The sequence below is a fragment of the Hippocampus guttulatus genome, chromosome 3 (genome assembly GCF_054856545.1).
Source record: "Hippocampus guttulatus isolate MCC_2025c chromosome 3, RoL_Hgut_1.0, whole genome shotgun sequence".
NCBI classification, from domain to species: domain Eukaryota; kingdom Metazoa; phylum Chordata; class Actinopteri; order Syngnathiformes; family Syngnathidae; genus Hippocampus; species Hippocampus guttulatus.
The window spans coordinates 24136994-24164596 of NC_141263.1; the positions used below are offsets into that span (position 1 = coordinate 24136994).

Sequence of the window (27603 nt, forward strand, 5' to 3'; positions counted from 1 at the left end):
CGAGCCAGGTCTTGATTAGCTGAAGCCATCTGCTCTGACAAAGACCTCTCAGGTTCTGCTGCCCCGAATAAATGTGATTAGAAAACCTGAGAGGACGGTTTCCACATGTGACCGCGTCGTTTAGATAATAAATTTTAGCAGCAACGGGACAGTCCCGATAGAATTTTTTTTTCTCCCCTCTCGCATATGCAAAAGGTCATCTTCACTTTTTAATGCATTGAGAAACTTGTACATTCCTTCTTCAATAATTCACAATTCCCAAGTCCCCTGTTGTGTCCTGTTTGGGTTCCTGACGTTTATTAACACACTTCGCTTTGCAAAAATGCTTGAAATGTGATAGATTGCATTTCTTGTGACAGCCCTCGTAGGGCCACTGTAGCTATGTTTGATATAATTTTACTTGACAAAGATATGCAAGATATGCATTCAAAAATGTTTCCATTCATCATTTTGCCTTTTTTTTTTTTTTTTTTGAGGGACCATCCCGTTTGCTGAAAAACTCACCTGCTCGCTGTTTTTGTGCTTAGAATGTACGTAATAACGGTATTGATTTGGCACCGTCTGGTGGAATTTGGTGTCGCAGTGAGTTGAGGAGATTCTAGAAAAGTAATGGCATCTGGACGCAGTTGCAGGACAGTATAATCCACTGGGGGTAGAGTCAGTAACAAATTTTCACTGTTCGCAGCAGGCCTCGATCCCGATACCGCGGACAGAAATGTGGATCACGTCATCCTTGACAAATCGGTGGAATTAATTGCGAAGCCTTTTTTTTCCCCCTTTATCATTGAATGTAGGTGGAGAACGCTTGCTGTCAATGCTTGATTATTTCAAGGATTCTCTGAAAGTTAAAAAAAAAAATAGATGACAAGGCTATCCTAACTTTGTTACTAACCAAATCAGCAGCAACAAACAAAGTCTGTCAGATGACTTGCTGCATGTTATAATCCCTGTGCTGGATTAAAAATAATTTTTATGTTTTGTGGAGACAGCCTTGCGGTTGAATTTAATGATGTGGTCACTCCAGTGTGCGCTACACCAGGTTTATATTTAGTAAACCCGTTCCTTTGCATTTCTCTGTTTCAATTGTTTAAACTCCACTGTTACCTCTCGGAAATTGCAGTATAGTGGTAATGCTGTTTAATATTGTTCCAAAGTCACGCTTGACCAAATCATCTGCTTTTATATGTTCTACTATGTTGAATCAATTAGACAAGTTCTGCTTGGCAGAAGTACGACGCGATCCCATTCCTTGCAAACATGTGCTTTGCGTTGTTTGTTTCCTCTTTCAAGGTCCCTGCTGTTTTTTGACCACTGCAACGTCCAGTAGAGACATTTGTCGGTCCCTGGAGATGAGCTCCAGATGCGTGACGGGCCCGGATCGTCGCGGATGGGAAGGGGTGGGGGGGGGGGGCGCGTTGGTCGGTCCCCAGGGGGCACTGGCCTGTCAGTGCTGGAATGCCCCCGGACACTTAACGCTGGCTGAGGGGAAACAGATACCTCCAGGAGAAATCGCTGCCATTTATCGATTAGGTCGTGAAGTGGAAGCTGTGAATTCCGCTTAGGGTGAGAACATTTGATAGCAGAAGTCACAACAGACTGACTTTCCTGATTTTGACCCAACGTCTCATTGTCACGTTTATCGGGCCTGAGCACTCAGCGGGGTATGAATACGCTTTTGGGGGGCTATCGACATACCTGAAAACTTATCAGTTTTGTCAAAGGGGTATTTTTTTTCTTCCAATTATTCGATTTGGATTCAACATCAAAATGTATGTATCTCCATCCATCCATTTTCATGAACCTCACTCCGTAGTACCCCCTGGAAAATTTGCGAAACTTTTAGCAAGTGGCACCAACTTCACAGATTGACTTGAAATTCGGTGGACACATTTATAAGTCAAGTACAACTTTATTGTCAAATAAAAGGGGAGAGGTTATGTCCTTCGATGAACTCTCCTTTTGGAAATTCGTCCATTTGTAGGAATGCATTTCGGAGAGGTGGGTGATGCTTAATTGTGTCAAGCTGTTTTCCCTGCGCCATCTAATTTGGGAGGATGGTGAACGGACATTTCGTGAGCGAATCCCAGTGCTGGAGAGAGGGCGAGAAGCTCCGTCATTCGGCAGGGACTCAGTCGAGCTGCTGCTCCTTCACATTGAGAGGGGCCAGATGAGGTGGCTCGGGCAGCATCTCACCGGGAAGATGCCAGGGAATTACCCCAAAAGAGCTGGACAAAGCGGCCGGGGAGAGGGAAGTCTGGTCTTCCTTGCTAAAGCTCGCCGCCCCAGCGACCTGACCCCGGATAAGCGGAAAAAGATGCATGGATGAATTTTCACGAAGTCTTACTTAGGAGTTCACCCAATTTAGACCAAAGCGGAAGTAGATTTTCAAGAATATGGCATCAACTTTTTAATGTCCTTTCCGAATTCAGAAAGCTTTATCGAAATTTAAATTCGAGAATTTGCTAAGAAATAGGGGGTCCTAGGGCCCCTTCATGTCTGCTTGCGTCTTAAATTAGATGTGTTCGTTTACGGTGAACATATCGTAGTTATCGGCGTGATGAATGCACACTATCAGGTTTGTGCGAGGTGTCCAGCTGGCCATTAGCGCAGCAGTGAAGTGGATGCTCTCTCCAGAAAAAGAAGTGAGATATGCTTTGTATTTTTAGCTGCAGCTTTGAGGCCGCGAGATGCCCCGAAAAAGCCACTTTGACTCGAATGTGAGAGCCTGGTCGTGGTTTTTATTGGGGTGCAGAATATTTATTTAAATTGTTTTTTTTTTTTTAAAGAACTATGTACGCGTCCTCAGTGAAATAGCTTTTCCATGTTGTAATACAATATAATACATGCTGATTTATCACCGTAACAGCACAAAACAACTGGGTTCAAAATCAAATTAAATGTGAGGGGGGGGGGGCACTGGCAGGGGTTGGAAAATCTGGCCTCAGAGGTCTTATTTTTTTCTTTTGCTGAGCGGTGTGGGAAAAGGGTTAACTTTATGCGGTGGCACAGATGTGATTCACTAAAAATGTTTGTTCTGCTCGTGAAAGCCTCTTTGAACCAATGAGTGTGAACTTCTGGCCACAGCGGCCTATAAACGTTGCATTTGTGTGAGGCAGCGAAAAGGGGGCCTGTCGACGTAATGGGCAGGGGGTTTGGGGGGGGGGTGGCGGATGGGGCCTCCGCCGTCTGTGGAATGTGGTGTCTTGGTGAAAGGGCTGCGACTTGAACAAATGCACTCAGTTTATTTGGCAAACCAGACTTGCGAGTCGCTTCGAGACTTGTTTACTCAGGAACAGAATATGCAAATGCATCTTTTCCTGTTAGGTCTGTGTTGTAGGTAAAAGCTCCCATTTGAGCATACGCAGCATCCCCCCCCTCGTGAAGTCCAGCCAGATGGATGTGAGAAGGGTTCAGCGCATCTACCACGCCACAAAAACTTTCCAATAGAAGCAATGGGGGGGGAGCAATTTCATCTGCATGTTTTTAGCAGTATTGTGTCACTCAACCACCCCACACCCGGGTTAATGAAAACCAGCTTTCAGTTCTGTTTATGTTCAAACCAGACATATACACTTCATTTCCATTGCGGTCACGAAACGGCCTTTCTCCTACACGCCGGTTTTCTGCATTTTCGACTAAAAACGGACACATGAAAATTCAAGAGGGGTCCTCCTTGGTTTACAATGAAGTTCCTCCATTGGCGTGAAAAGAGTGAGAACGATTTCGTACTGAATTTGCCGAGTTAGAGTGTAAAACTCTTTTTCACCCTCCCGGTTAGTTATGCAGATTTATTGATTTATTTGTTGGGGGCAGAGATGGCAACCCAAGAAAGAGCATGAGTCCGTCCCTCCCCTCTAAATGAGCGCCCTCGTTCATCTGTGGCGGTTTGAGCAAAATTGCCACTTGCTTATTGATAATAACTTGGCCCACTTCCAACACAACGACATGGAGTTAGCCATCAAGCTATGCCTCCACCCCCCCCCCCCCCAAAATCTTCCTGAAGTATTCATAGATTTTGTGTTGTTTGGGCTACAATATCTCTGCCTTGCACACTCGGCAAGACAGCGACAAGAACGTGCGGCGAGGAGATTTTCATTCTCTTCAGCCACATCGGCAAAGAGGTTTTGTGACCAACTGCCAACCCTGGGAGAGTCTCTAAAGTCCGGACCTTTACAGTTGGGTCCATAAATAATCGGGACATCAGCACAATTCTCATTTGGTTGGCTCCACACCAGGTCTGTGTGCACGGGAATCATTTTGACCTCAAAGGTTTTGAAAACTTTTGTCATTCTATTCTTTACCTTTGGTCTTTCTCGTCCTCCCTCTTCAATTCTTTTTTTTTTTTTGTGGAGCTTTGTAATTGGAGTGATTAATGGAGGGGAGAGGTGATCTCGCCCGCAGGCTTGTTTTTCAGCGGTCTGTTTCAGAAGTGGTGCACTAAGCGAAGTCCGGGCAGGTAGAAACACGCCCAGCCCCTGGACGTTTCGACCCCCTTGTCCCCGCCACTTTGTCTGTTCCCTCCAAAAAGGGCAGAAATCCCTTTTTTTTCCCCCTCTACCTTCTCCTTAAGCCACAAACAGAATTGGATTGAGAGGGTAAGACATTCCCCCAGGGTGTTGTTCTTTGCTCGCCACTTTTTCTGCTCCATAATTGTTAATGAGCGCATGAGCAGCGAGGAAGGGGCCATATGTGCCGGAGTGGCAATGGGATTTATATTTCCCTCACGCCGCACATGGATTCACAATTAGCTCCAGCCTTTTGTTGTCCGCTCACCATGAGATCCTCTCCAGTTGTTAGGACAGCATCCACCGAGCCACCCCCGCCCCAACCAGTGCACCCTCCACCTCCTCCTCCTCCTCGGCTGACCGAGAGGCACCTATAAATGATTCGTGGCCCCCTGCCGAGGGATCAAGGCCCCAATTATTTGATTTGGATTAGAGATCATGGCCCCACAATGCTCATTTGTACAGTCACGCTGAGAGGAGGCGCGTTCCGCTTTCTCCCGGCTGCCTCACAGAAGGTATTTGACACTGAAGGCATCTTGTTGGTCCTGCAGATTACAGAAACGGCCCGAGCGGGACAATATCAGGGGGTCAGTGGAGTCTTCGAAAGTTACGATTTTGTACATTTATGCAGGTTTCAAAAACGACCCCCGGAGACTGAAAATTGACTGGTTGACTAAACCCGACCCCCTCGATACAACTGATGACATAACATTTCCGGGTCGATTTCGGCCCTCGCCCCCAAACCGTGTTGGTTTTCTCAACATATTGCCGCCGACCAATAAAGTTGGCAATTACTTGCTGTCAGCGGATTCCTGTAATTCCAGTACACCTCATCATCGCATATTGCTTCACCTTGACAAATTGCTGACTTGTGTGACTAGGCCCTGAGCCAAATTCGCAACCTGGGACTTGGCATTGCATTACAAGTAATGGAGTGTTTGCACTAAGCAGCACATACCCCCAAAAAATACAGCCCAGGGAAGACTCATTCTCAACCCTTTTAACGAAACCAAACGGACACTTTTTTTTTTAAAACACAATTGTATTGTCTTTTTAATATGTTTGCTCACCGTGCCTCACCATTTCTGGCCACTGTCCAGATTTCTTCGGCAGCACCTGGCTTGTTATTAAATTACTTTGGCAGCGTCTGCTCAAACAATTTCCTCCATCTCTGCCCTGTTTTAACAGGCTAAAAAAAGAACTGTGAACAAGATGTTAAAAGTCGGCCATGGGACGAGAGAAGGGCCCCTTCTTTGTGTTTTCCATTTTGGATGAACTTGAAGTGATACGGTATTGACGTACCTTTCCTGGCTCGAGTTGCTGTGGTGATCGCCTAAATGTGCATATAATTCACTTGTCGCTTTTTGTAAAGGTAGTTTCAATTGTGACACTGGTTCTACTTGTTAACTGCTGTTTTTTTTTTTTTTTACAACGATGTAAAAGTTTCTTTTTTATGGGGGAGGTGGGATGGGAGGCGACACACTTAAAAAAAAAAGTTTATGGCAAACGATGCCTTTGGATAGATTCACACTGCAGGTCCAAGTTCCAGTTAATTGCCTCGATTCGATTGTTTTTTGTTTGTTTTTTCACGGTACATTTCAGTTTACACAATTTCAAGATGGCTGTGTTTACACACATTAAGCAACTCGTATATGCAAACTAAGTAAATAATAAATAATCGAGTCAGGTTGGGCAGACTCGGGTTATTTCGATGACAAGCTAGTACTGACATTGCAGGGTGTTTGCAAGCAGATCCAAACTGTTCCCACGCTGATGCTGTGGCATTCGACTTTGGAACTAATTCTATTTATTTTGCTTTAACTTTCCGTAATTTTGCAACCGTCGGAAAACATGGCTCAAGTACGCTAATTATTTCCTTCTCTCTGCTTCGACATTGTAAGCGCCATGTGCTTCTGTGTCTGTATGCACGTGCGAGTCCCGCTGACATATGTCAGCAAACACACGTGAATAACATTTTATCGAGTCCTTTTAATCATTAACAAAAATTCTATACAGTAATTATCATGAAAGGCCTAATGATACATACAGTATTTGTATTGTGCCACTTTGAAGCAAAAAAAATACAGAAATTGTGTGACTTGAACTAGACTAGGTAAATCCAGCCTGGGGCTTTTGTCAATGTGTTTTGTTTTTGTTCAATACATATAAAAGGCAAATTTGAGTCACTGAACTTTAGGTGGCAGTTTTACTTACTGTCTGTCCCTTAGCTAAACTGTTCCTGCGCTTTTCCTCCTTCTTAAGTTAGGTTCAGGCCTGTTCTCATTTTCCCCCAAACGCAGACTTTTAGTAGAATTAGTGAGTTGCTCAGTAAGTGGGGCTGCCATCACACCTTTGTGTCGGAATGTCCGCGTAAAATCACACGCTGGGCTGACAGCGTTAAATCTGCGCGCACAAGATGGCCGAGGGCCTAATCTGCTCAAGGGGTCTGAATGTAGCAAATGAGTGTCATGATATATGTTAACACATGACTGTAGTCCTGCCTTCGTGTCAGCTTCCCATTCACAGCATATGATTGAGGATGATGAGTATTGACATATGCTGTGAAATTACGTCCGGAGGGGGCAGGATGGTGCCGGAGGGGGGGGGGGGGGGCTTTGGACCTCCCCGTGTTTGTGCATCCTGGGTTATTGATTTCGTACCCCCCCCCCCCCCCCCCCACCCCTGTTCAATGCTTATGACCGAGGAGACTCGAGCTACAATGTGTGGCGGTGTGACGGAGGCTCCAAACAAGATGACTCCAGGTTTGGCAAATGGCCTTTGGGCTCACTGGACATCAATTTGTTACACCGAGGTTCAACATTAACGATGGCCCTTGGCTACAACGCTGCTGTGTCTCAGGCTACTAACCCATCAGACCCTTCAGACGCCGGGCGTGAGAAAGCCCATATTACTTCGAGAGTTGTGACTAATAACGTTGACTCAACTGTATTTGAATGCACCTCGCGGCTCGCCGAATGCGAGAGGTGTTAATGTTTAAGCTAGCAATCAATCACAAGTTAATAGTTGGAGACCCAACCAGCCATTATAGGTGTTATATCTTTCAACAGTGGTACCTAACAGTATTTATAATTCCACATGCACCACTGAAAATAGACATTTGATACTGGCCTGTGCCTCCTGCCCGCTTTTCTGTCTAAAAGGGGCTTCTGATGCTCATGAAATGCTAACAGGATTAGTGGCAGTGATGCATGACATTTATCGGACGGACAGTTATCAGCCCAATATTGGAAAAGAATGACGTCACTTGTGTCGGTCCGATACTGCAAAATGAGGCCGATATTCAGGACGGAATTGAAAGCCGTGTTAAAATACACTAATGTACAACATGAACATTTTTACAAGTCCATGGTCCATTCACTTGAATGAGACTCGTAGCAGAGGCTCTCATGACGGTCACCCGGCCAGACAGCCGTGGCACCACCTCGGGGGGCAGCCTGCTTCTGGGGCCGCGGGAGTGCTCGGAGAACGATGACGGCCAATGCCTTTTTCTTTGTAATGGTACTTTTACCTCCTTTCCTTGTGCGTTCCCATGCAGAACAGCAACACTGAATAAAGGCATAAATATTCAGTTTGTTACCGCACTTCCTCAGAAAGCGGAAATCGACTTTGCGCCCCCTAATGTGTGTCCGTGCCATTTATAAAGAACAGCAATGGAGGAAAAGGGCATAAAATTGATGGCTTTTACAGGCGGTGTAAAAGAGTGTCGACCGCCCACGCTCACACCCATTCCGTGTTGGTGCACTTCAGACATAGCACCGACATGGGCGGGGGCCGGTGGGTGGGGGTTGTTTCACAAAATGACTGCCTTTCCTAACAGTGTAAAAAAAAATAAAAAAGGCTCTTCTGATACTTCTGCAGGAGGAGGAAATTTCCCAGGTCAACTTTGCCATTCAGTAAGCAGAAAGGCACTGCATTCCATACTCAATGCTGTTGTTTAAAATCCCATATGTTAATGCACTTTTTTTTTCTGCCCACACTACTTTATTTTCACATTTGTTTGTAAAACATCCGCCTCTCTATAGCTTGCGATGGAGAGCCCAACCTACTGCGAGGATGAAAATCACATGAAGCCTCGACTGAGGTCGTGCCTCTTCATCTAATAACAGCTGCACGATCAAATTGGAGAAGTGCTGTCAACATCCTGAGCGATCAATGCCGTCCATCCCCCCACTCCCCAAGCAGCAGCAGCAGCAGCCATTAACCCTTCCTGTTCCGGCACGCCTGCCCCTTCACTAAAATGGTGCCTTTAGACAATCTTTTGTGTAATGCTTGCGTTAGAATTGCCCTCCAGCTGCACATTAGCCCTCTAAATCATTGGGATTTGCAATATGTAGCTGCTGGAATATGCAGAGAATGTGTACCCGGGCTGCATTAATGCCAAAATTAACACCCCGTGTTTGAGTCTCAACGGACGGTTAAACCGGTTTTACAAGCCCTACCAATCACTGCAAATTGTATATTGTTGGTATAAGCCACAAGGGAACTTTGGACCCTTTATTTCCTCCCTCCCCTGTCCCCCTCTTCATAAATGCAGCAACCAGCGATTGCTCACTTCTCATGTATTATTATTATTCTGATCCCTGATTTGGTGCCCCGGTAGTCTGTCACGTACAGTATGTCCATAATATGATTTGGCCACCCACAGCCAGCCCGGTAAACATGATAACTGCATGAAAAGGAAACATCGGCTGACAAATCTTTTTTTTTTTGTTTGTTTGTTTATTTCAAAGTCACGTTATTTGAAAGTCCAGTCAGCCCATACCTGTGTGCGGGCATTTCTCCAGAAAGGACGATTCGAAACAGCTTTCGATGCATTGAGTATGAAATGATTCCCGGATGGTTCCATTTGAAAGTGGAACGATTCCGTTGGACTCAGTGGGATTACGATTTGATTTGATTTGATATCGTACGAATCAATTCGGGAGGGTATGATGCAATGTCCTGTTTGTTGCCATTTTACATCCATTTGAATGAAGTTGTCAATACCTTAAATGTGACAGATATACTGTAGCTCTCCATTAAAAGACAGTTTGATATGCATATCGATATATTTCAAAGTGGAACGATTCAGTTGCGAAAAATCAAACTTTTGTTTGCTACACCGTTACACCTCTAATATATATAAAATGTTGATCTATCAAAACAACGGCAACGGGAACAAAGTGTGATGTTTCAGACATTTTTCTCAAAAATATTGGTCAAACGCATTTTTCTGAATTTACAATTGCATGTATTTGCCTGCAAACATTTTGAGACAGAAATCCTAGAGCGCCCTGATTAAGATGCCAATTAAATAAGATGTAATTTGAGCACTAGGTGTTAAGGTGACTGATCACGACGAGTGAAACTGTCAGTAGCCACCTTAACCTGACTTAAAAGGGGACGTGAAGCGTTAACATTCCTTTTTTTTGACCAGAGTGTCCCTTCAAGAGCCAACATGTCTTTGCAGTCGACCGGATTCATGTTCCACTTGGAGTGGACCCTCTGAAGGCCAACCTCCTGTTCAAGATCAATTATTTAGAAAAGTCACCACAATCTGTGTTTCGTTAAGTCGTATTTTTCCGGAAAATTTAAACATTCCTGTTTCAAATGTCGGAGTATGTCACATGTGAAATTCTGAAATTAGTCTCAAATTAGACAGGCATGTCCACGATATGGCCTAAACCAATATCTCATTATTTTTCGGCTATATCTTCGATACACGATAAAGATCTCAGTTTTCTACTGTAAGGCACTACATGAACTATGAATTTCTAAAACATTAACTGGGTTTTTAGGTGGAGTGTTTTGTCACCGCAGCCGTGATCATGTTACAATTTGGACTTATGTTTGTCACGTGGAACTGAATTGGCAAATAAAGATACAAAAACACATGTGCCCAAAAGCATTTGTGCATGGGCAGGGGAGTGTGAGAACAGAAAAGAGTGAAAGAAGCGAAACTGCAAAGAGAATTTCAAAACGCTAACAACATTTCTCCGCATTTATTACCGAACGAAGCCCAGTGACGCCAAACATAAAGCCAGACCTGCAATGGAACGGTCTCACTCTGTATCACAGCATGCTGGTGAGTTACCAGACTCGTGCGCACCACCCAAAAATAAATTTGCTTTCTTAAACAAAACGGATAGCACTTGATCTTAACCCTTTCATGCACCAAAAATGAGAACCTGTACCCTGATAACATGATAAGCTGTCCACTGTAGTAACCGCTGTCGCTGAAAGGGTTAAAAGCTGAAGGTGTTCAACTATAAGGAGTCAAGACTGATCAAGAGAGTCAGTAGTCTCACTCAAGCCGGTTTTATTAATACCAAGTCAAAGTCAAGATTTTGCCAAGCAAGTCCCAAATCCTAAAATGGGCAACTTAAGTCTGACGAGAGTCCCCCACGTATGCCTGCTAGCATGGGCTGCTAATCTTCATACATAAGATGACATTGCATTTGGTTGTCATTTCCTACATTTTAAAATATGGTTCAAAAGATAAGCACGGCGCTCGAAGCCAACATCGCACGGAGGGCAGTTTGAAGCTTCTTTATACCTCGCACGGGCAGCGACCTCGCTGGGTCACTGCGGCCATTCCGCTCGCTGTTTCCCTTTTAGACTCAATCGCAACCCACACGTGTCGTTTTGTTTTGCAGTTTCTGTCCAGTTTCTCTTCATTTTCTGGCCTATTCTGGTCGCCGTTTCTGTTTTTTTTTTTTTTTACGATGCCGAACAAGTAACAAAGCCACAGCGACAACAATGCATGAATGGCCCTGGATGACGGGGTGATGCATTTCATTGTTTTGGGAAATGGGTCAAGAATGTCGAGGCGATGGTGGAATGTGTGCGTGTGCCTGTGTGTGTGTGTGTGTGTGTGTGTGTGTGTGTAGGCAGGCTTCTTCACACATACACACGCCTACGCCGCCGCTAAGCTAGCTTGCTTCAGAGCAGCAGCGATGAACTTTGTGGTCTGTATTCCCTCCTCCGTGGTGACGAATAAAGGATCGTCAAAGAGGGACCTCTCCGGGGAAAGCTGAGTACGTCCTCGCGGCATGTGACTAAACGGACCAATCGGAAGAGTATGCGCACTGGATTCTACATGCGGCAACCATTTCTAGATTTGTGTGCGCAGCAATGTGTTGCAGACGCATCGGTCAGGTGACACAATGCGACCGTTGTCACCCATGCGTATGCGGGAGCATAAAAGAGGCCTTTCGACTTTGTCCTGGGTTAAAGTCAGGACCCGCATAGTCTGCGGACCGGCTGCTGTTTTTTGTGTCAACACGTTTGCGGTCCCCCGAAGGTCATCGAACCCACTAAGACGGTCGTCGCTTTTAATGAAGTTACACTTGGGAGCATTGCAAACTGTATCAGTTTGTGATTTTTTTTTTTAACTCATGATGCAATTGGTATGACATCACTACACAGAAATCGGGAAACGGTTTAATTCTGTACTTTTTTTTTCTTGTTGTTGATTATTTCAGTTAAAACTGAAGGGGAAGACTAATTTCATACACACATTGTTAAAAATATACCTTTGACAGTCACGATAATAACACTTCATTCAACTTCTCATGGAAATATGGAAGCAAATTGTTGTATTTCCTCTGCTTCTGTACGTTTTTCCATCAGTTAGATACACTCTATCATGTATTTACAGTGTCCTAACGTTGATATCATCATGTATCGTGGATGGGTGTTCGTGCAAGGTATCGATTATCGCACGCTTGGCTATCATTGGTCTTGTACGTGTACGTTTGCGTGTCGACATTTCGAATTTTGTCTTATGTGGATTCAGAGTTATTTGGATGCGTTTATGCACTACATCACACATGTGAGGATCATGTTCATGGGTTGAAAGTGGTATTGCTGTCGTCCATTTTAATGATGATAGGCCATCGGTTTCTTGTGCATGGAATGCAGTTCATTTTTGTACCGCGACCCGACGTCATAACAATTCCACCATCCCCCAGCGAGATCCGTTGTGGTCGCCTCCAACCATGCATTTTTCCTTAGACTTTGATTGGAGAGGTTTATGTGAGCTGTTGTCACATATCTTTAAGGTTGATATACGGCAGTTGTTTAAATGTCTATCGGTGGTTCTAAGGTTGCATAAGGTGCAGTTCAACAACGTCGGGGCCAAAAGTGTTTATGGTCGCCTTGACGTACGGCGTTCAGTGGGATGAGAGGGTCAAAAAGGAATCGTGATTTGTAATCATCGTTGGCGTACGTGGGAAAATGGTCAGACTATAAAAGGTGATTATTTCACAATGACCCCAAAAACAAAAAACGTAAAATAAGTGCTGCAAATGGCATATCAATGTTGTTTGGGAAGTTAGGAAATCTCCCCTTATGTTTGCTTTTATCAGCAAGATTACTTTGTTCAACTTTGGGCAGTTGACTATCCACCCCACCCCCGAAGTGTACGAGATTATAAATAGTCAGCCACAGAAGTGATTTATCTCCTGTTATAGTCGTTTATAATGGCTAAAGGTTAACAGAAGTGTGGATAAATGCAGTGCAAAGGTCTCTATGTTCTCCAAATGTCATATAGTGTGTATTTACCATCACATGATGATCCTATGGCATGTTTCATTGCTATAGTAGAGATAAGTGGAGCCCAACAGTGGTGGGGAGAAGGGGGGGGGGCGTCTTTTTGCTCTCAAATTAGGGCTGAATTGCCTTTTGGGGCTTGCAACATGCCCCCCAAAAAACGTGACAGTTTTCTGCAAGTGCGTACAGTATATGCTAGTGATTAATTATGTCTATTTGGCATTGTGAGAAAAAAAAATATCCATTTATCACTACATTGCAATATTTCACCTCACAATTCAATATCGATTCAGATAATTCCCCTCGCAATTCAACATCAGTTGAGCGAATACGCTGAATTGATTCATCTTGTGGTGCGGGATGCTTTGCGTGTGATTTGCGTTGGGTGGGCGATCGACCAAACAACAACAACAACGACATGGCGACTACAGCAAGCGGTGGCAGCCTGAAGCGAGCACTCTCTACTTTTAAATCTGAGGGTGCCGTCGTTTTCGGATCCCCTTGTTCAATTTGCTGGCAAACTGCCGCCAAGCTCTGTCTGCGTGCAGAAGATAACGCCGTGTCTGCAAGGACCTTCAACTGTGCAGGGTTGTGGAAAACGGTTTCAGATCACATAGAGATACCCGAAGCGCGATACGCAACGCCAGCACGGAAACGCACGTCAGAAGTTGCCATCCAGAAGCTCGGAAATAATAATAATATAATAATAATACATGGAGCTGAAGCCTGATTTTTGGAGTTGTTGACATCGTCATAGAGACAGCTGGGCTTCCAGAGTCACTGACCCCTACGAAACTATTGCTTCTCATTTTATTGAATGAAAAAAATGTTACATTTACATGCACTTAACTTTTTCAATATAGAGGTGCCATCATGTTGTTGTTTTTTGGGGTTTTTTTTTTTTTTTGCTTTGATACTCCATTTGAACCAATACATTATTGTCCACTTTCTCTATTGCAATTTCAGAGAGGAAATAAATACTGCATTTAAAAGCCCATTTTTTCGTAGTTACACAATTTTAATATTTTTGCCTTTTTTTTTTTAACCCCATATGCAGAAATGACTGCAATCCAGTGAGTTTTGTATCTTTCAATGAGACTTCTGCACCTCTGAGCAGGTATTTTTGGCCCACTCTCATGGTTTGAAGGGTGCTTTCTCCAGACGGCATGTTTCAAGATCCTTCCACAGATGTTCAGTTAAAAGCATTTCCATCAGGGCTCACGGAAAGCCACTTTTAGCCATTCTTGGGTGTTTTTAACTGTGTGTTTGGAAAAATGGTGTATGCTCATTTCATATCTTTCAAACCCAATCGATCGGTGGGGGGGGGGGGGACTTACTTGTTTACATGGCGTAAACCCTTTTCAAGCATTTAGTGTGAAAGGCACAACGCACAACCTCTTGGCCCGCGGGGCCCTTCAATTCAGGCCCTGTAATTTTCATTGAGCAATGAGCTCCTGCTTGAAATGAGACCCCTGAGCCGGAGCTATTAACGTGAGCCCCCCCCCCCCCCTCCCCCCGGTTCTACTTTGCTCCAAAGAGACCTTGTTTTGATTCCTGATGCTTTTATAGGTTTTGTCTTTAAGGAGACATTCCTACTCGGCACATACCGTGCGCCCCTCTCTGCTCCTATTTTCCTTCCTTCCCGTCTTGTGGGGCCTTTGCAACCCCCCCCCCCCCCCCTCCACTCACAAACACAACAATGATCACAACATATGTGTGTGTTGCTAAAGGCCGCTGACCAGCCTGCCCTCTCCTGACAGCCTAGCTACACTCCATGAACTTGGGACACCCGTCACAGCTGCATTAAGGTTGAAGATTTCTTTTGGGGGGGGGGGGGCTCTTGTATCCAGCTGGGTCGGAAGACAGGGGTGGGTTGTGCGGGGGGGGGCAGGGCACAGATGCAGATGGTTTAGGTCAAATGGAGATGTTTGAGGGTAAAGAAAGAGGTAGTTGCTGGTGGAAAAGGGGGGGTCGGGGTGGGGGGCACAGGAGCTCAGGGGCACAATAACTCCAGAGGTTACGCCCTCCCAACCACAGGAAAAGTGCATTCCCACAGATTGAGAACGGATTAGCTTTCTGAGCTTCAGTTTACCTCTTGTCGGTGTGCCTCATGCAAATGGGAGGAAAAATATTTACAGCAGACCATCACTGTTCATGGGGGTTAGAGGCCAAAACCCAGCGCAAAAAGCAAACATTCTTGTCCAGCAAAAAAAAAAAAAGTGGCCCTGAAATCTTTTTACAATTTGCTTAAATGAATAGTTTACACCTTGAACCAGTGTTTTTACTCAAACGAGTTCTAATATTAGCGTACCGAGCGTAATACTTAAGTCTGCCATAAAATGGCGCGGCTGTGATGAAAATGTTTTATTTCAACCAAATACTGTTCGAAAACTACAAACTTGACTTGACTTGTTCTCGATCTCAGCATAAGTTACACTCGAATGTGGCAGTTTTTTTTTTTTTTTTGGAAGAACAACTTGTCATTTCTGACATTTTAACATCCAGTTGCATGTTCGTTCACACGCTTCACTCAGATGTAGCTTGTAACTCCGGCCATTTCAGTGATGTGGCAGCCCACTCTGAACACACCAAAGAAGAATGTGGAGTTTGGTGGATTTAATAAACGAGCGCAAACATGGATGCCGTGTGTACCTCTGTGTCACATGACCAAACCCAGACAACGGGTAATGAAAATATGCACTTGTCTTGCTCATCTGTATTTTGCTTTTCTCTCCCTTGCAGAACGGAAGCGCAAGCTGGGCGGACGAGGCCGACAGTAGCAGAGGAAGAGGAGAAGCCTCCAGAGACTTTGCCAAGGTGCGACTTGATTTAAAAAAAAAAAGGGGGGGGGCAATTAAAGGTGCCTAATGGATCGTTTCAACTTTAAAATGGCTTTCATTAGGCAATGCTAATTATTTAGAACACGATATAATCCAAACAAAGTAGTCCATGATCTGTATTTGTCTGAGCTGCTGCTAATAATGGCGTTTCCTCTTCAGTTGTACGAGCTGGATAATGACCCCAAAAGGAAGGAGTTTTTGGACGATCTCTTTACCTTCATGCAGAAACGAGGTACTTTGCATTTATTTACATTGCAGTAATAAAATTCAAACGGATCCGCAGTCTTTATGAGCTTTTTTTTCTTTTTTCTTTTTTATCAGACACAGTAAGTCATGTAATACACAGTCATTTTGTTCGGTATGCAAATAGGAACTTGATATACTCTGCAATAGACATTTATCTGTCCAAATGTATTTTGGCAAGATTATTGCAGTCATTAAATAACATGTACTTGCCTAAAAAAAAGTCCATCCAAAAATGAGCCTCCTGGGAGATAATTATTCATTATTCGTTGTTTTGGAGTTTATGCTGTACCTACTTTCTCTTCTGCCTTGCCACCTGGTGTAGAACGTTAGTTTGATTCGGGATTTGGGAAATCAGGAGAACCTGTCCCTTGCTCGATAGCACGGTTTCGTTCTCCATCTCTCTGTGATGGAGTGTGGTCTGATGCTTGTTGTTGTGTTGTTGAGAACTGTGTTAGTGATGCTGCTGTTGCAGTTTGGTGGTATTTTTTGTTTGTTTTTTGCTCAGGGCATCTCCATAATTTTCAGTGGGCCAACTTCAATTTTTCGCTCTTGGCATTGAAGTGGGCAACACAGTGACTGACCGGTTAGCTTATCTGCCTCACAGTTCTGAGGTTGTGGGTTCCAATCCAGGCTCCGGCTTTACTATGTGAAGTTTTCATGTTCTCCAGATATTTTGATGGTTTTCCTATTTTTAAATACATGGGGAAAAAAATCAATAATTCTCAATAGACTAATGTCAAATGTCCGCGCTTAAATTAATCAGAGATTGTTTACACAACATTGTGGTGCAACTACATATACTACTTGTTCTTCCAGAGTCTCTAATTTCGATCAAATACAACTCCCCATAACATAAGATCATCTTTTTTTTTTTTTCTCCATCCGTGTCTCTGATTCAACTGAGACTGTTATAGGTTAGTGATCTCCCTGGTCTGACCTTACAAAGTCCTCGTTTGGGGGCTTGATGAATTAAGTTGTGAGGGAGGGGGCGGAATCTGTCAGTGCCCTGTTAGCGTCTGTGTCCAGCGACAGACGGCGGGAGTTGTAGTCTGCTGACCCTTTTAAACATGCTGATCCATCACCCAGACTCAAACGTCGCCTGACAGCAGAGATCTGGCTTGACACGCCGTGCCAGCCTCACGCTATTCACACCAAAACAAGAATGGAATCATCTGTGACATGAGCGAAAAGGCTCACAGTTGCAGTGCTAGCATGCGTGCGTTCCAGAAAATGCAAATAATATTAACTCTACAATACCAGTAGTTATATTTGAACAAGGCTCATTGCTGTGGTTCCCTTGCCTATTGCCTCAAAATGCAATACAACCGTATCACATTTGTTGAATTTCCTGTGAGGGCCGTTTTGGTTTTTTTTTTGGTTCACATCACATCACAGCACATAAAATATAGTGCAGGAAGTCCTCGATCTACGACATTTCGACTTTGCGATGCCCGTGCCTCTTCCGCCATCTGTGTTTGTGCGCCTGGAGTATCTTTGCCCAGACACCGACGAACATCGGTAAAGACTTCGGCTTCAGTCGGTTCGACCGTGGCGACCGTTATGAAGGACAAAGACCGTATTTTAGTGCAGGTGAAGGGTTTCATCCCCATGAGGGATACATTGATCACGAAGCAACTTTCTTCGATCCTTGCCGAGATCAAGAAAATTACTTTCATTATCAGAATCAACGTAGGCTTAATATCAGCCTAACGCTCATTCAGGAAAAGGCACGGCGTGTTTTCCAAACTCTGAAAGAGCACTAAGGCAAGGACGCTGCCCGTCCCAATCCTCATAATCTCAGTGTTCAGGGGTAAACTGCATTCGCAGTTGAATTGGCTACAAAAGTTTTTCTGGGTCATCTCGCCCAAAAGAAATCCAAGTTTTCATCGTAGGCGAAACCCGATTGTTACGGAAGCAGCTACCTAATCAGACCTCTCAGCAGTAGTGATAAGTATAGTATCATATTTTTTTTGATTTTCAGGTATTTTGACGTATTTTAAAGAGGAACACGTGCAAATTGAGTGGATAGAATCACAGGTTATTTTCAGTTCCTGACATTTTATAGGTCGCAAAAAGCGGTGCGTGACCCAACTTAGAATGTTATGGCAGTATTTAATTCAAGGGGTCAGAGTTCCATTCCGACGGCAGCGAGATAATTGGAATTTGTAGTCCGAATGGGTAGTTGTTTATCTCTAACATGACATAATAATGAAGTTATTATTGTACTAAATATGCGTACGAAAACAGTCAAATCAAAAACAAGTGCACCATTAATCGGACAAGGGTGTTGTACGTGGCCACGTTATTCTTACGTCGCACGTCATTCATGACGTCAAAATGTGTGCATGCCCAACCTCGGAGTTTCCGGTGTAAATTAGATGATCCAAATGAATTTTACATTGCGTAATCGAGGCCAAGACATCTAATTACAGAAGCTCGCTTGGCTCAAATTCTCTGGCAGGGAAGAGGAGGGAGGGGTCAGTGACCAACTGAGTGCTCATCTATAATGGACAAAGGGAAAAAGAATATGAGAGTTATTTTTCTCCCTGAATGTCTTGACTGTGATAATGTTCGGAATTGTTCGCAGTGGAAGAGCAACATTAAACAGCCAAGGCAGGATAAGAGCAAATAGCGGCAGCTAAGTGACTTTTATGCAGTCAGTGTATCATTTCAACTGCTCCAAGATGAGAGGCACACGGCTGACCTCTGCTGTGGCGTCTTAATCACAGCCAAACAAATTGTGTGGTGGCTCGGAGGCGAAGGGGGGCGGGGTTGAGGGGAATCTTCTTTTGTTTTTTTTTGTTTTTTTACACTTGTCAGAGTAAACCAGAAGAAGCGCAAGTGCTCTCTCATTACACCGTGTTACCCCTCCTCCAGTTTCTACTTCAAAGATGCGGTGCTGAGATGATTATGCTTTTTTTTTTTTTTTTTTTTTTTTGGGGGGTGGGAGGGGGAATGGAAGAGCATCGGAGTCTGTCTTTAGTTCATAATTGTTGTTTTCTCAATTAGGGGTTCCCCCTTCGGTGTCCAAAATGTCCAGACCTACACATGATGACAGAATCACCAATAAAACAAACATGCTAAGTCAATTGTTCCTCCCTACTTTAGCTTTGGGCCAAGAAAAGCCGTGATATGATGCTGACTTATCACGCATCCCTGCATGAATGATGTTGGGGCGTGGGGTTAGAACAAAAGGCATATTTTATTTAGAATATCGTCCTATTTGTTGCTTTTTTTCAAAAATAAGACATATTAGAAGATTAAATTTGTGTTTTGCTCATTGTTAAAATGTCTGTCTTCCTTCGTTAAAATTTAACATGAATATGCTATTAGTACAATACAATTTTATTCTTTTATGATACAATACAATACATAGTATACATCCTGATGTATATTGCGCTTTCACAACAGCTCCAGCTGTAACAAAGCGCTTAACAAAACAGTTAACATAAAGTAAAATAATAAACGCGACGCATAACATATGATGACAACTTTTGAAATGTGAATGAATCATTCGGACTTTTTTTCTCAAAGAGGTTGCCATTTAGGAGCATATGTTTTTAATTGGCATAAGGATTATGAGGGGGTCCTCGGAAACAATTCTGTTCGGGGGTCCCTCAACCCAAAAAGTTGAAGAACCACTGTAATCTAAATGCTTTGACTGACCTCTGTGCGCATGTTAGCCAAGCGAAAAGAAGCTGATGGCTGGAGACAAATGGCCGAGCGCTTTTTCCCACCTCATTCATCGCGGGGGCCTCCAGGCTGCGAGAGGAAAGCAGCAGCGGAAGGAAAACTTACGAGGGATTCCCATTTCCTGCCCGTGCGCTTAAAAACAGCCGAGTGTGCGTGTGTGCGCGCGCGCATGTGTGTCTATTTGTGTGTTCATGGTTGAGGAATTTTAGCAGCTGCCTTAAATCCTGTCTTTGCATGAAGAAACTCATTGGTGGCCTCGCTATCTTTTAAAGGAAGACGTGTCCAGTTCCTGACTCTTGTTGCGTTAGCCGGTCTTCCTTCCTTTTGCCAGTTGCTCTCTTTGTGCCATTACAATAACCCGTGAAGCTTATTTGTGCAGGAGGTTGTCTCAGGCATTGGGCCTCGACGGCTGTGACCCCCCCGGGACCGGCATTTCCCTGTTGCTGTTCAGTCCCAATTAGGCCTGGGGTTCGATAAGAATTTAGCGATCCTGATTCCATCATGGATACTGCCGATGGGTCAGATGCCTTTGCGATTACAACCATGTGAAGATGGGCTTATGGGCTCAGGGGGAATATTTTTTTTTTGTGGGAGGAGGGGGGAAAATGCCTTTTGGTTTTTATGTGATATTGCTTTTGAGAACTCTGTTCTTATCTGTTTTTATTGTTGGGGGGGGTTCAAATTTTTTTTTGTTAATTTTAATACATTTTTAGAGCAGTTTTATCAACAAAAAAAATATGCATTCAACCCACGACCTCTGCACTGTGAGGTCAACGCGCTAACCACTGGACCACTGGGCTGCCCTACCACAGGACAATAATGCAAAATACACTGCTAACACAAAAAAGGATCTCATCAGAGGGGAAAAGTAAAAGGTCTTTGACTAGCCAAGTCAATCACAGGACTGTAACGCCATAGCACATGCTTTTCGCCTCCGGAAGAGGAGACCGGTGGGAGAACCCCCCCCCCCCCCCCCCCCCCCCCGAGAAACAAACAAGAACCGAGAGAGGCTGCAGTAAAGGCCTGGAAAAGAATTTCAAATGAGGAAAGCAACACTCTGGTGAAGTCACTGGGTTGCAGGTTAGATGCAGTTATTGCTGCAAGTAAGGGTTACGTCACCAAATATTAGTTGTTCATTTCATGTTGTCTGTTCCGATACTTTTGGAGGGGACAGTACTTTGTCGCCCAAAACGCCTCATGAGGCAATGAGTGTTTGCTGTTTGGACAAGAACAAATTTGGAATACCGGCTTGTCTGCATTGATGTGGTTGCTCATTCACTTTGAAGCCGGAGTATTGCCTCACCGCAGAGGTTTCTCTTGGCTTTGTAGTATCCAATCCAATCTTTTTTTCTTTTTTCTTTTTTCTCGTGCCTAATTTCTACTGCTGTGCCTTTGCATTGATCCTCATGCTCTGTGCGCTGGTGTATGGAGATTTGCCTCCCAAATACAGGATGTATATAAAAATTACATCAATAAATGTCTGCCATAAGGCATCCATCTTATCTTGAGCTTTGGGCCAGCCGCTAATGTCCATGTAATTGCCATTAAAAATGTTGTCTGGCTTCTGAAGCGGAGCATTTTAGATATATGACATGGCTTCATCATGTCCATTACATTGGCTGTTGTTTGTTTGGTTTGACGAAGCATTATCGTGTGGCTACGGAGGAGTTGTTGTCTCACCAGGAAGAAAATGAAAGAGCGATGCGGCCAACTGCCTGTCAGCGCCGTCCACTTGAGAAGATTAATGGCTGCCGGACGGGGTCAATTTTAACGTTTAGATTCTCACCGTCTCGCACGTAGGCTTGCAAAGCAGTGGAAAGTTTCAAGTAATTTTATTCAACATATTTTGGGGAAGGCTTTTGTGTGATATCGGCTATAGAAAATCTTTTAGTTATTAACATTTGGGCATTATGAACCCATATTGTAATTTTAAAAACAGAAAACTGACTTTTTATTTCAATTCCCCACTCGGAGGCAACCCCAAATTTTGTCATGTTTTGGTTTATTCGCAAATACTTGGCATTAACTCCAATTGAGAATTTCCTTTTCAACCCTCCTCGCACGTGACATCGAGAAAGAAAAGCAGAAAACTTTGATTGCAGTCACGAGGGTGGGAGATTTAATGAAGGCAAGAGCCACACTAGTGTTACACTCCTAATCGAAGATGCAGTCTCGGCTTAGCAGGGACCACATGGTGGGTTATCTGCGCTTTAGAGTTATTCTGGGAGGTGATACTTTGGTACTTTGCCATCAAGTCATCTTACACGATGCAAGGAGTCGAGGACGGAGGAAGTGGCAGTGATAAGGGTGAAGCCATAGAATTTCTGTTCAAAGTGCATCACAGATGCAGCAAGTATGATCATTTGTTCGAGCTCAAAATGGCAATAAATAAATAAAATATTGGTTCACATTTTTGTTTTTATTGAATTAGACTTTCTAAGGAAACAAAACTTTGATTCAATCCATTTGGCACTTGAATGCGTTTGCTTTGATGCCCGTTGCGCTGTTTTGTACCTCTTTTCGGCATTATGAAACGCGGAAATGAAGACATTCCCATATCCCCTTTGGGTGTTTCTATTGTGGGAAGCGGTGGCCTCCCAGCAGGACATTAGAGGAAGTTCCCTAACTGTAACCCTGAGACCATGAGCTCTGTCCACACCAATTACGCCATGAATGGGCTCTGGGGGGATCAGTATGCATTATATTACTACTCTCCTCATGCTCCCCCCAGCTTGGCTGTACGCCGTCCCCACCCCTGGTAAGAGGCAGGGCCCTCGGCACAAACACCGCACGACAATAGGAAGGTTCTCTAGCCTCGTTTTGCCTGCAACTTCTGGGAAAATAGCCCTTTTCACTCTGAGAGCCCACAACATTAAAGAGAATCGATCTGAGGTAGGAACAGAAGAGCCAGAATCGATGATTCTTAAGGCCAGAAAAAAAAATCCGGGTCCACATTGTGCTCCCATTCTTCGTAGAAGGAGCAAACGACAATTGCTCTCTGACTTGGACAAGCAGTCTAAAAGGGGTGAAGCAACAATTGTGTTCAACACAAAAGAAGTGAGAAGTGAGTGTCTGGTGTTAGACTTTACAACCACGTCCCAACTTTTGCAACCCCCCCCCCCCCCCCCGACACACATGTGACCTACTGGCTTTGTTACAGCTGTGACACTGCCCCCAGCCGAACCATTTCCAAGTTGACTTCAGCCCCCCCATTCCATGTCTTTTACATCTAACCGTGTCAGGGAAAAATGCAGACTTTACGAGACTGTGTGAAAGGGTCGCGTGACAGTTGCTTTCACCACAGCGGGGGCACAGTGCTCGGTGTTCAACTTTACACCCTTGTCCCGGCTTTTCTGAAATACGCTTACACACAGCTGGCGTCAGGCATCTCTTACGGCCGTGGCGCTACCGCCGAAAAATTTCCAGGGCAACGTTGTCCACCCCCGTTGCTCGTTTCTGCCTTTTACACAGAACAAAACAAAAGTTCTATCGGGTCAAATTGTTGTCATGCGAAAGGGGCCGTTGGCAGCACTTACCTATTTGAGAGTTGTGAACGCTTTTGGCCATATGAGAGACAACATTTATTTTATGCGTGACTGTCGATGTTACTCTGATGAAGAGTGCAGTTTGGCAGCGTGTGAATCCCCTTTCACACCGCACGCGCCAATTTAACGCAATAAGCAAATGACATTTATTTTTCCTTCCCTTGTCTTTCCTTCCGTCTTCACCCCCTTCCTCGCTCCCTCTGTTTATTGTGCTACAGTTACAACCACTGAAACTTGATAACGCCATGGGGGATAGGGGAGGGTACAAGTGGTATTGGCCTGCTTGGTTGAGGCCTGGGCGGGGGGAGGTGTTCATTGTTGGGATATGGGGGTTGGGGTTGGATTAAGGGGCCTCCTCCCGTCCTTCACAATATGATTAATGATCTCAAAACAAGTTTAGGGGGGCTAACCTCTTTCCGACAGGCCGGCTGCTTGATGGACAGCAGACAAGGGCCAGGGCGTCGTATGTTGGGTGGCATGAAGAAGGTGACGGCGGACAAGGGCACTCTCGAGATGGGCTGCCAAGGTGACAAAAGGGGGGGGGGGGGGGCGGTCAGTGGAGGCGCACTCAGCCAGTCAATCAATCAGTCAGTCAGTCAGCTGACTAAGCACACGGAGATAATCACATGTCCATCTTGGAAGAGCATCACAGGAAAAGGGCGGATGCCCGACTACTTTTTAATCATGCCACCAAGTGAGACGCCCAAACTGCCACCCCGTCTGGATCAAAGATTTTGTAGTTGTGCGGCTTCTTGTGTGTTGATACATTTGAGGAAATAGTTTGCCTTTTTTGGCGAACTCCACCCTTACAAGCGGACAAATTACAAGCCAGCCTTAAGGGAGGCAATGCAACCGAGGTGGTGGTCGGGGGGGTTGGTGCTGTGTCGTCTTTGTTCAAAACCAACGGAAATGGTGCTTTTCATGATGTTTGTTTTGATATTCTTAGCCATGGTCGATACAAATCTTCTTGCCAACCAAGGCTACTCTTTGTGCTGCTTCCTTTCCTGAGTTCAGCTCCTCCATCCCCTCCCCCCTGTTGTTTCCTCTTTTGCCATTTGTTCCAACACTCTGCGCTGTCCATCTTTAATTACGACCATACTGTAAAGAGATTTAACTCTCTAAGCTGCCCAGCCGGGAGATTCTTAATCACCCAACCCGTAACTAACGTAGCATAGAAGAAGCATAGGCCGCTGAATGATTCACACCGTCATCCGAATAAATATAACAATGGCCGCCCGGTTCATCTCAACCATCTCGTTTTGTCTTCTAGTGTGATACGCTGCCAAAATTAAAATAATTAATCAGAGCAAAGTTCCGAGAATTGCTTGCTTTCCAACTTTGAGGCTTCAGACACGCTGCTTTGTGCATAGCAAGCAATTAAGTTGCATATAATGGTGAGAAAAATCCTGACTGCACCTAAATGTCAACCGCCAAATTTTCTTTCCAAGAATATTTTCTATGCAGTCCCACTAGTCTAAACACAGTATTGCGATTAATATTACATTTGTGGAATATGGCTATTTCGCCACTTGCCGTCGACTGAAAATGACATCAGTTGCTCAGGGCTATTAACCAGTGACGGACGGACAGCTCAGCTTGTGAATGTCACACGACAAAACTGAGAAAACAGGTCAACTAGTGGCGGTGCATGGATCAGACGGTAAAGAAAATGTTTGGGTTTCAAGTATTTTGTGAAAACCAGGATAAAACCACTTGGAACAGCAACCTTTTATCTCTGTACACCTGAATTGAATGTCGTGTGACGAAAGCGTTAACCTGCAGCCACACGTGAACTCATCTTGTGTCATACTCACTCGTGCCATCTCCGTGTAGACCCCCCCCCCCCAACACACACACACCCCACACCTCCCTGCCACACTTGCTCTTCCATCTGTGTCCTGTGTGTGCTCTTAAAGCAGTGCTTCCTGGCCTCCACACCCCTGTGATGGATGGCACCAAGCACAATTACGGCCCCCGAAGGAGCCCTACGCCAGTACAATAGCCCTGAGCTCACTTCCACCAGTGTTCCATGCGCACGCAGCAGCAGGGCAAAGCAACAGAGCCCTGAGTGGCCTAATGGAAAACAAGACGCTTGACTGGAAGGAACGGACCTTAGGTTTGTTGATGCCACTTCACTTGCTGCGATTTGATTGTTGTGTTGTGGGCCCGCTATGATATGGATGCAATTAGCGGGTTACGTTGGGCAAGTTAAAATGTGTTTTTATTTGGTCAGTATTAATTGTACATGAAAAATAATGGGGGGGGGGGGGGGTCAAAAACGAAAATAATCTGTTGGTGGAGTTGTTCATTTTCGGTCTTGGGTCCTTGAGACTTGTCCTGTTGTCTCCCAAATTTTGTATGGATGGATGAAATTGGCATTGAGTAAATGTTTTGCTTCTAATCGGGCGTCATTTGGTTAGCTCCCCAGTAGGAATTTGTCAAAGCCAAAATGGCCGACTTGCTGAGACTCTCTCTTGCGTATTATGATTACGTTATGATTGACAAGTCCACCCAATATCTTGTCAATCAATTAAACTACTTCCTCGGGCTCTCTCACTTTTTTTTTTCCTCAAAAAAATAAAAAGACTTAAAACAAATATTAAGAATGTGATATTTAATGAAATGTAATTACAGTTGATCAACCATACTTGTGTATTTTATATTTGTATGACTCAAAACACGTCCATTCATTGCGTTTAGATGAATGCAATAAATATTAGAGGACTTGTGATAATTTTACAGTCTTAAAACACGACCGACACCATCATCAACTACATTCCCACATTTTGTTTGTAATGTAATTATACCAAGGGATGGAACAAATACATAGACACCATAAACATCCAGTTGTATAATGGTCGTAAACATACTGGCCCATTTGTCAATAAAGAAATTTCAACCCATCCAAACTTTCAGTGAGTTCACATGCCTGGAGCCAATTTGCATATCGGCATCGGTTACATCCTGCAAGAGCAAATAAACGACCAGCTGTCATGCCCACCGAATGCCAAAAGCAATTACCATTGATGGCGGTTAAAATTTGGATGAGCACCCCCCGTGCCCCCCACTCCCACCCCCGCACTTTCAATACCTTCGTCCTCTTTCAAAACAGCGTATCGCTTTTTCAGCTCTCGTATTGATCGCCGCAAAGAAGCTCGTCAGCTGAAGGCTACGTCCGTCAATCTGGGTGTCTGTTGACTCAAGCGGGTAATTTTCTTTCCAGCAAGGGCCAGTCCGACAAATCTGACAGTCCTGGTGACCACCGCAGTTGGCTTAAGCCTGGTAACTAAATTCAGGATCATCTCAATAACTTGGTCGTAAAGTTCATTTCAGTAGTTCAGTTCAAAAAGTGGCTTTTCATTTCCTTGAAGCTTTAAACATAAAAATTATTAGATATTCTACTCTGTGTGATGAATTTATGATAGGAATCAAACTATTACCATAAAATCAACTGGGATTTTTTTTTTGGGGGGGGTGGGGGGACTGTAACTGCCCTAAAGTCTACCATTTGAGTCAGTTAAATTTTCATCTACCTCATCGAAATAAATCTAGAGTAAATGCCCCTCCTCTTATGTACATATTCAGCATACCTTGTCGTCCTATCGCTTTGTGACATACACATTCTTGACATTTTCTCATGAGGCCAAGCTATTTGGTTACTTTTCTCCAACTCGATCTTCCAGTTAAACATGAATATAGAGCGGTGGTCTTCTGCCTCTCGGTTAAATAACGAGTAGTACTTGTGCGTCCGTACGTGCACACATGTTGGAAATGTAACCTTTTTTTTTCTGTGCTCTTTCATTTAATTTTTTTTTTTTTACACCACAGACTCTTGTTCATTTGCATGTATAATTGGAAAGAGGGAAAACCAACCTTTACATCAGGATGATGATGGGGTGCCTTCAAACGTGGCAGTTGGGTGGAGTGAATTGCATTGCCTGCAGTACAAATTCATGTGTGCAGTATTTCCGACACGTTTGATCTGCTGTAACATTGCATCTTCAATAAGCAACTAAGAGGAATGTTGTACTTTGCTCCCTGTCTTTCTTTGTTTTTACTTTTTTTTTTTTCGGATTTTCATATTCATCCCTGCGTGATACTACCAATCACTAATAGTTCATTTTTGAGGCAAAATATTACTTTGTAGCTTTTGTTCACTCAGCTGGTTTCAGGTGTGATTGTTTAGCCTATTCGTTTAGCCTGCAAAACTGCCACATGGGC

The 27603-nt window shown here is 44.2% G+C and overlaps 1 protein-coding gene and 1 long non-coding RNA gene across 2 annotated transcripts in view; one reads left to right on the forward strand and one right to left on the reverse strand.

Annotated features, from left to right (window-relative positions):
- The window catches only part of LOC147207929 (AT-rich interactive domain-containing protein 3B-like), a 64703-nt gene that overhangs the window by 18853 nt on the left and 18247 nt on the right, over window positions 1-27603 (forward strand). The window contains exons 3-4 of the mRNA XM_086107573.1: window positions 15801-15875; window positions 16058-16130. Of these exons, the coding sequence (XP_085963699.1) occupies window positions 15801-15875; window positions 16058-16130 (148 nt within the window). The remainder of the gene's footprint in view (window positions 1-15800; window positions 15876-16057; window positions 16131-27603) is intronic.
- Window positions 1935-27376, reverse strand: LOC147207930 (uncharacterized). Its single transcript, XR_015100509.1, has 3 exons — window positions 27256-27376; window positions 23793-23900; window positions 1935-2290 (listed from the first exon to the last, which is right to left on the reverse strand). It is a non-coding gene; the product is annotated as an uncharacterized LOC147207930 (long non-coding RNA).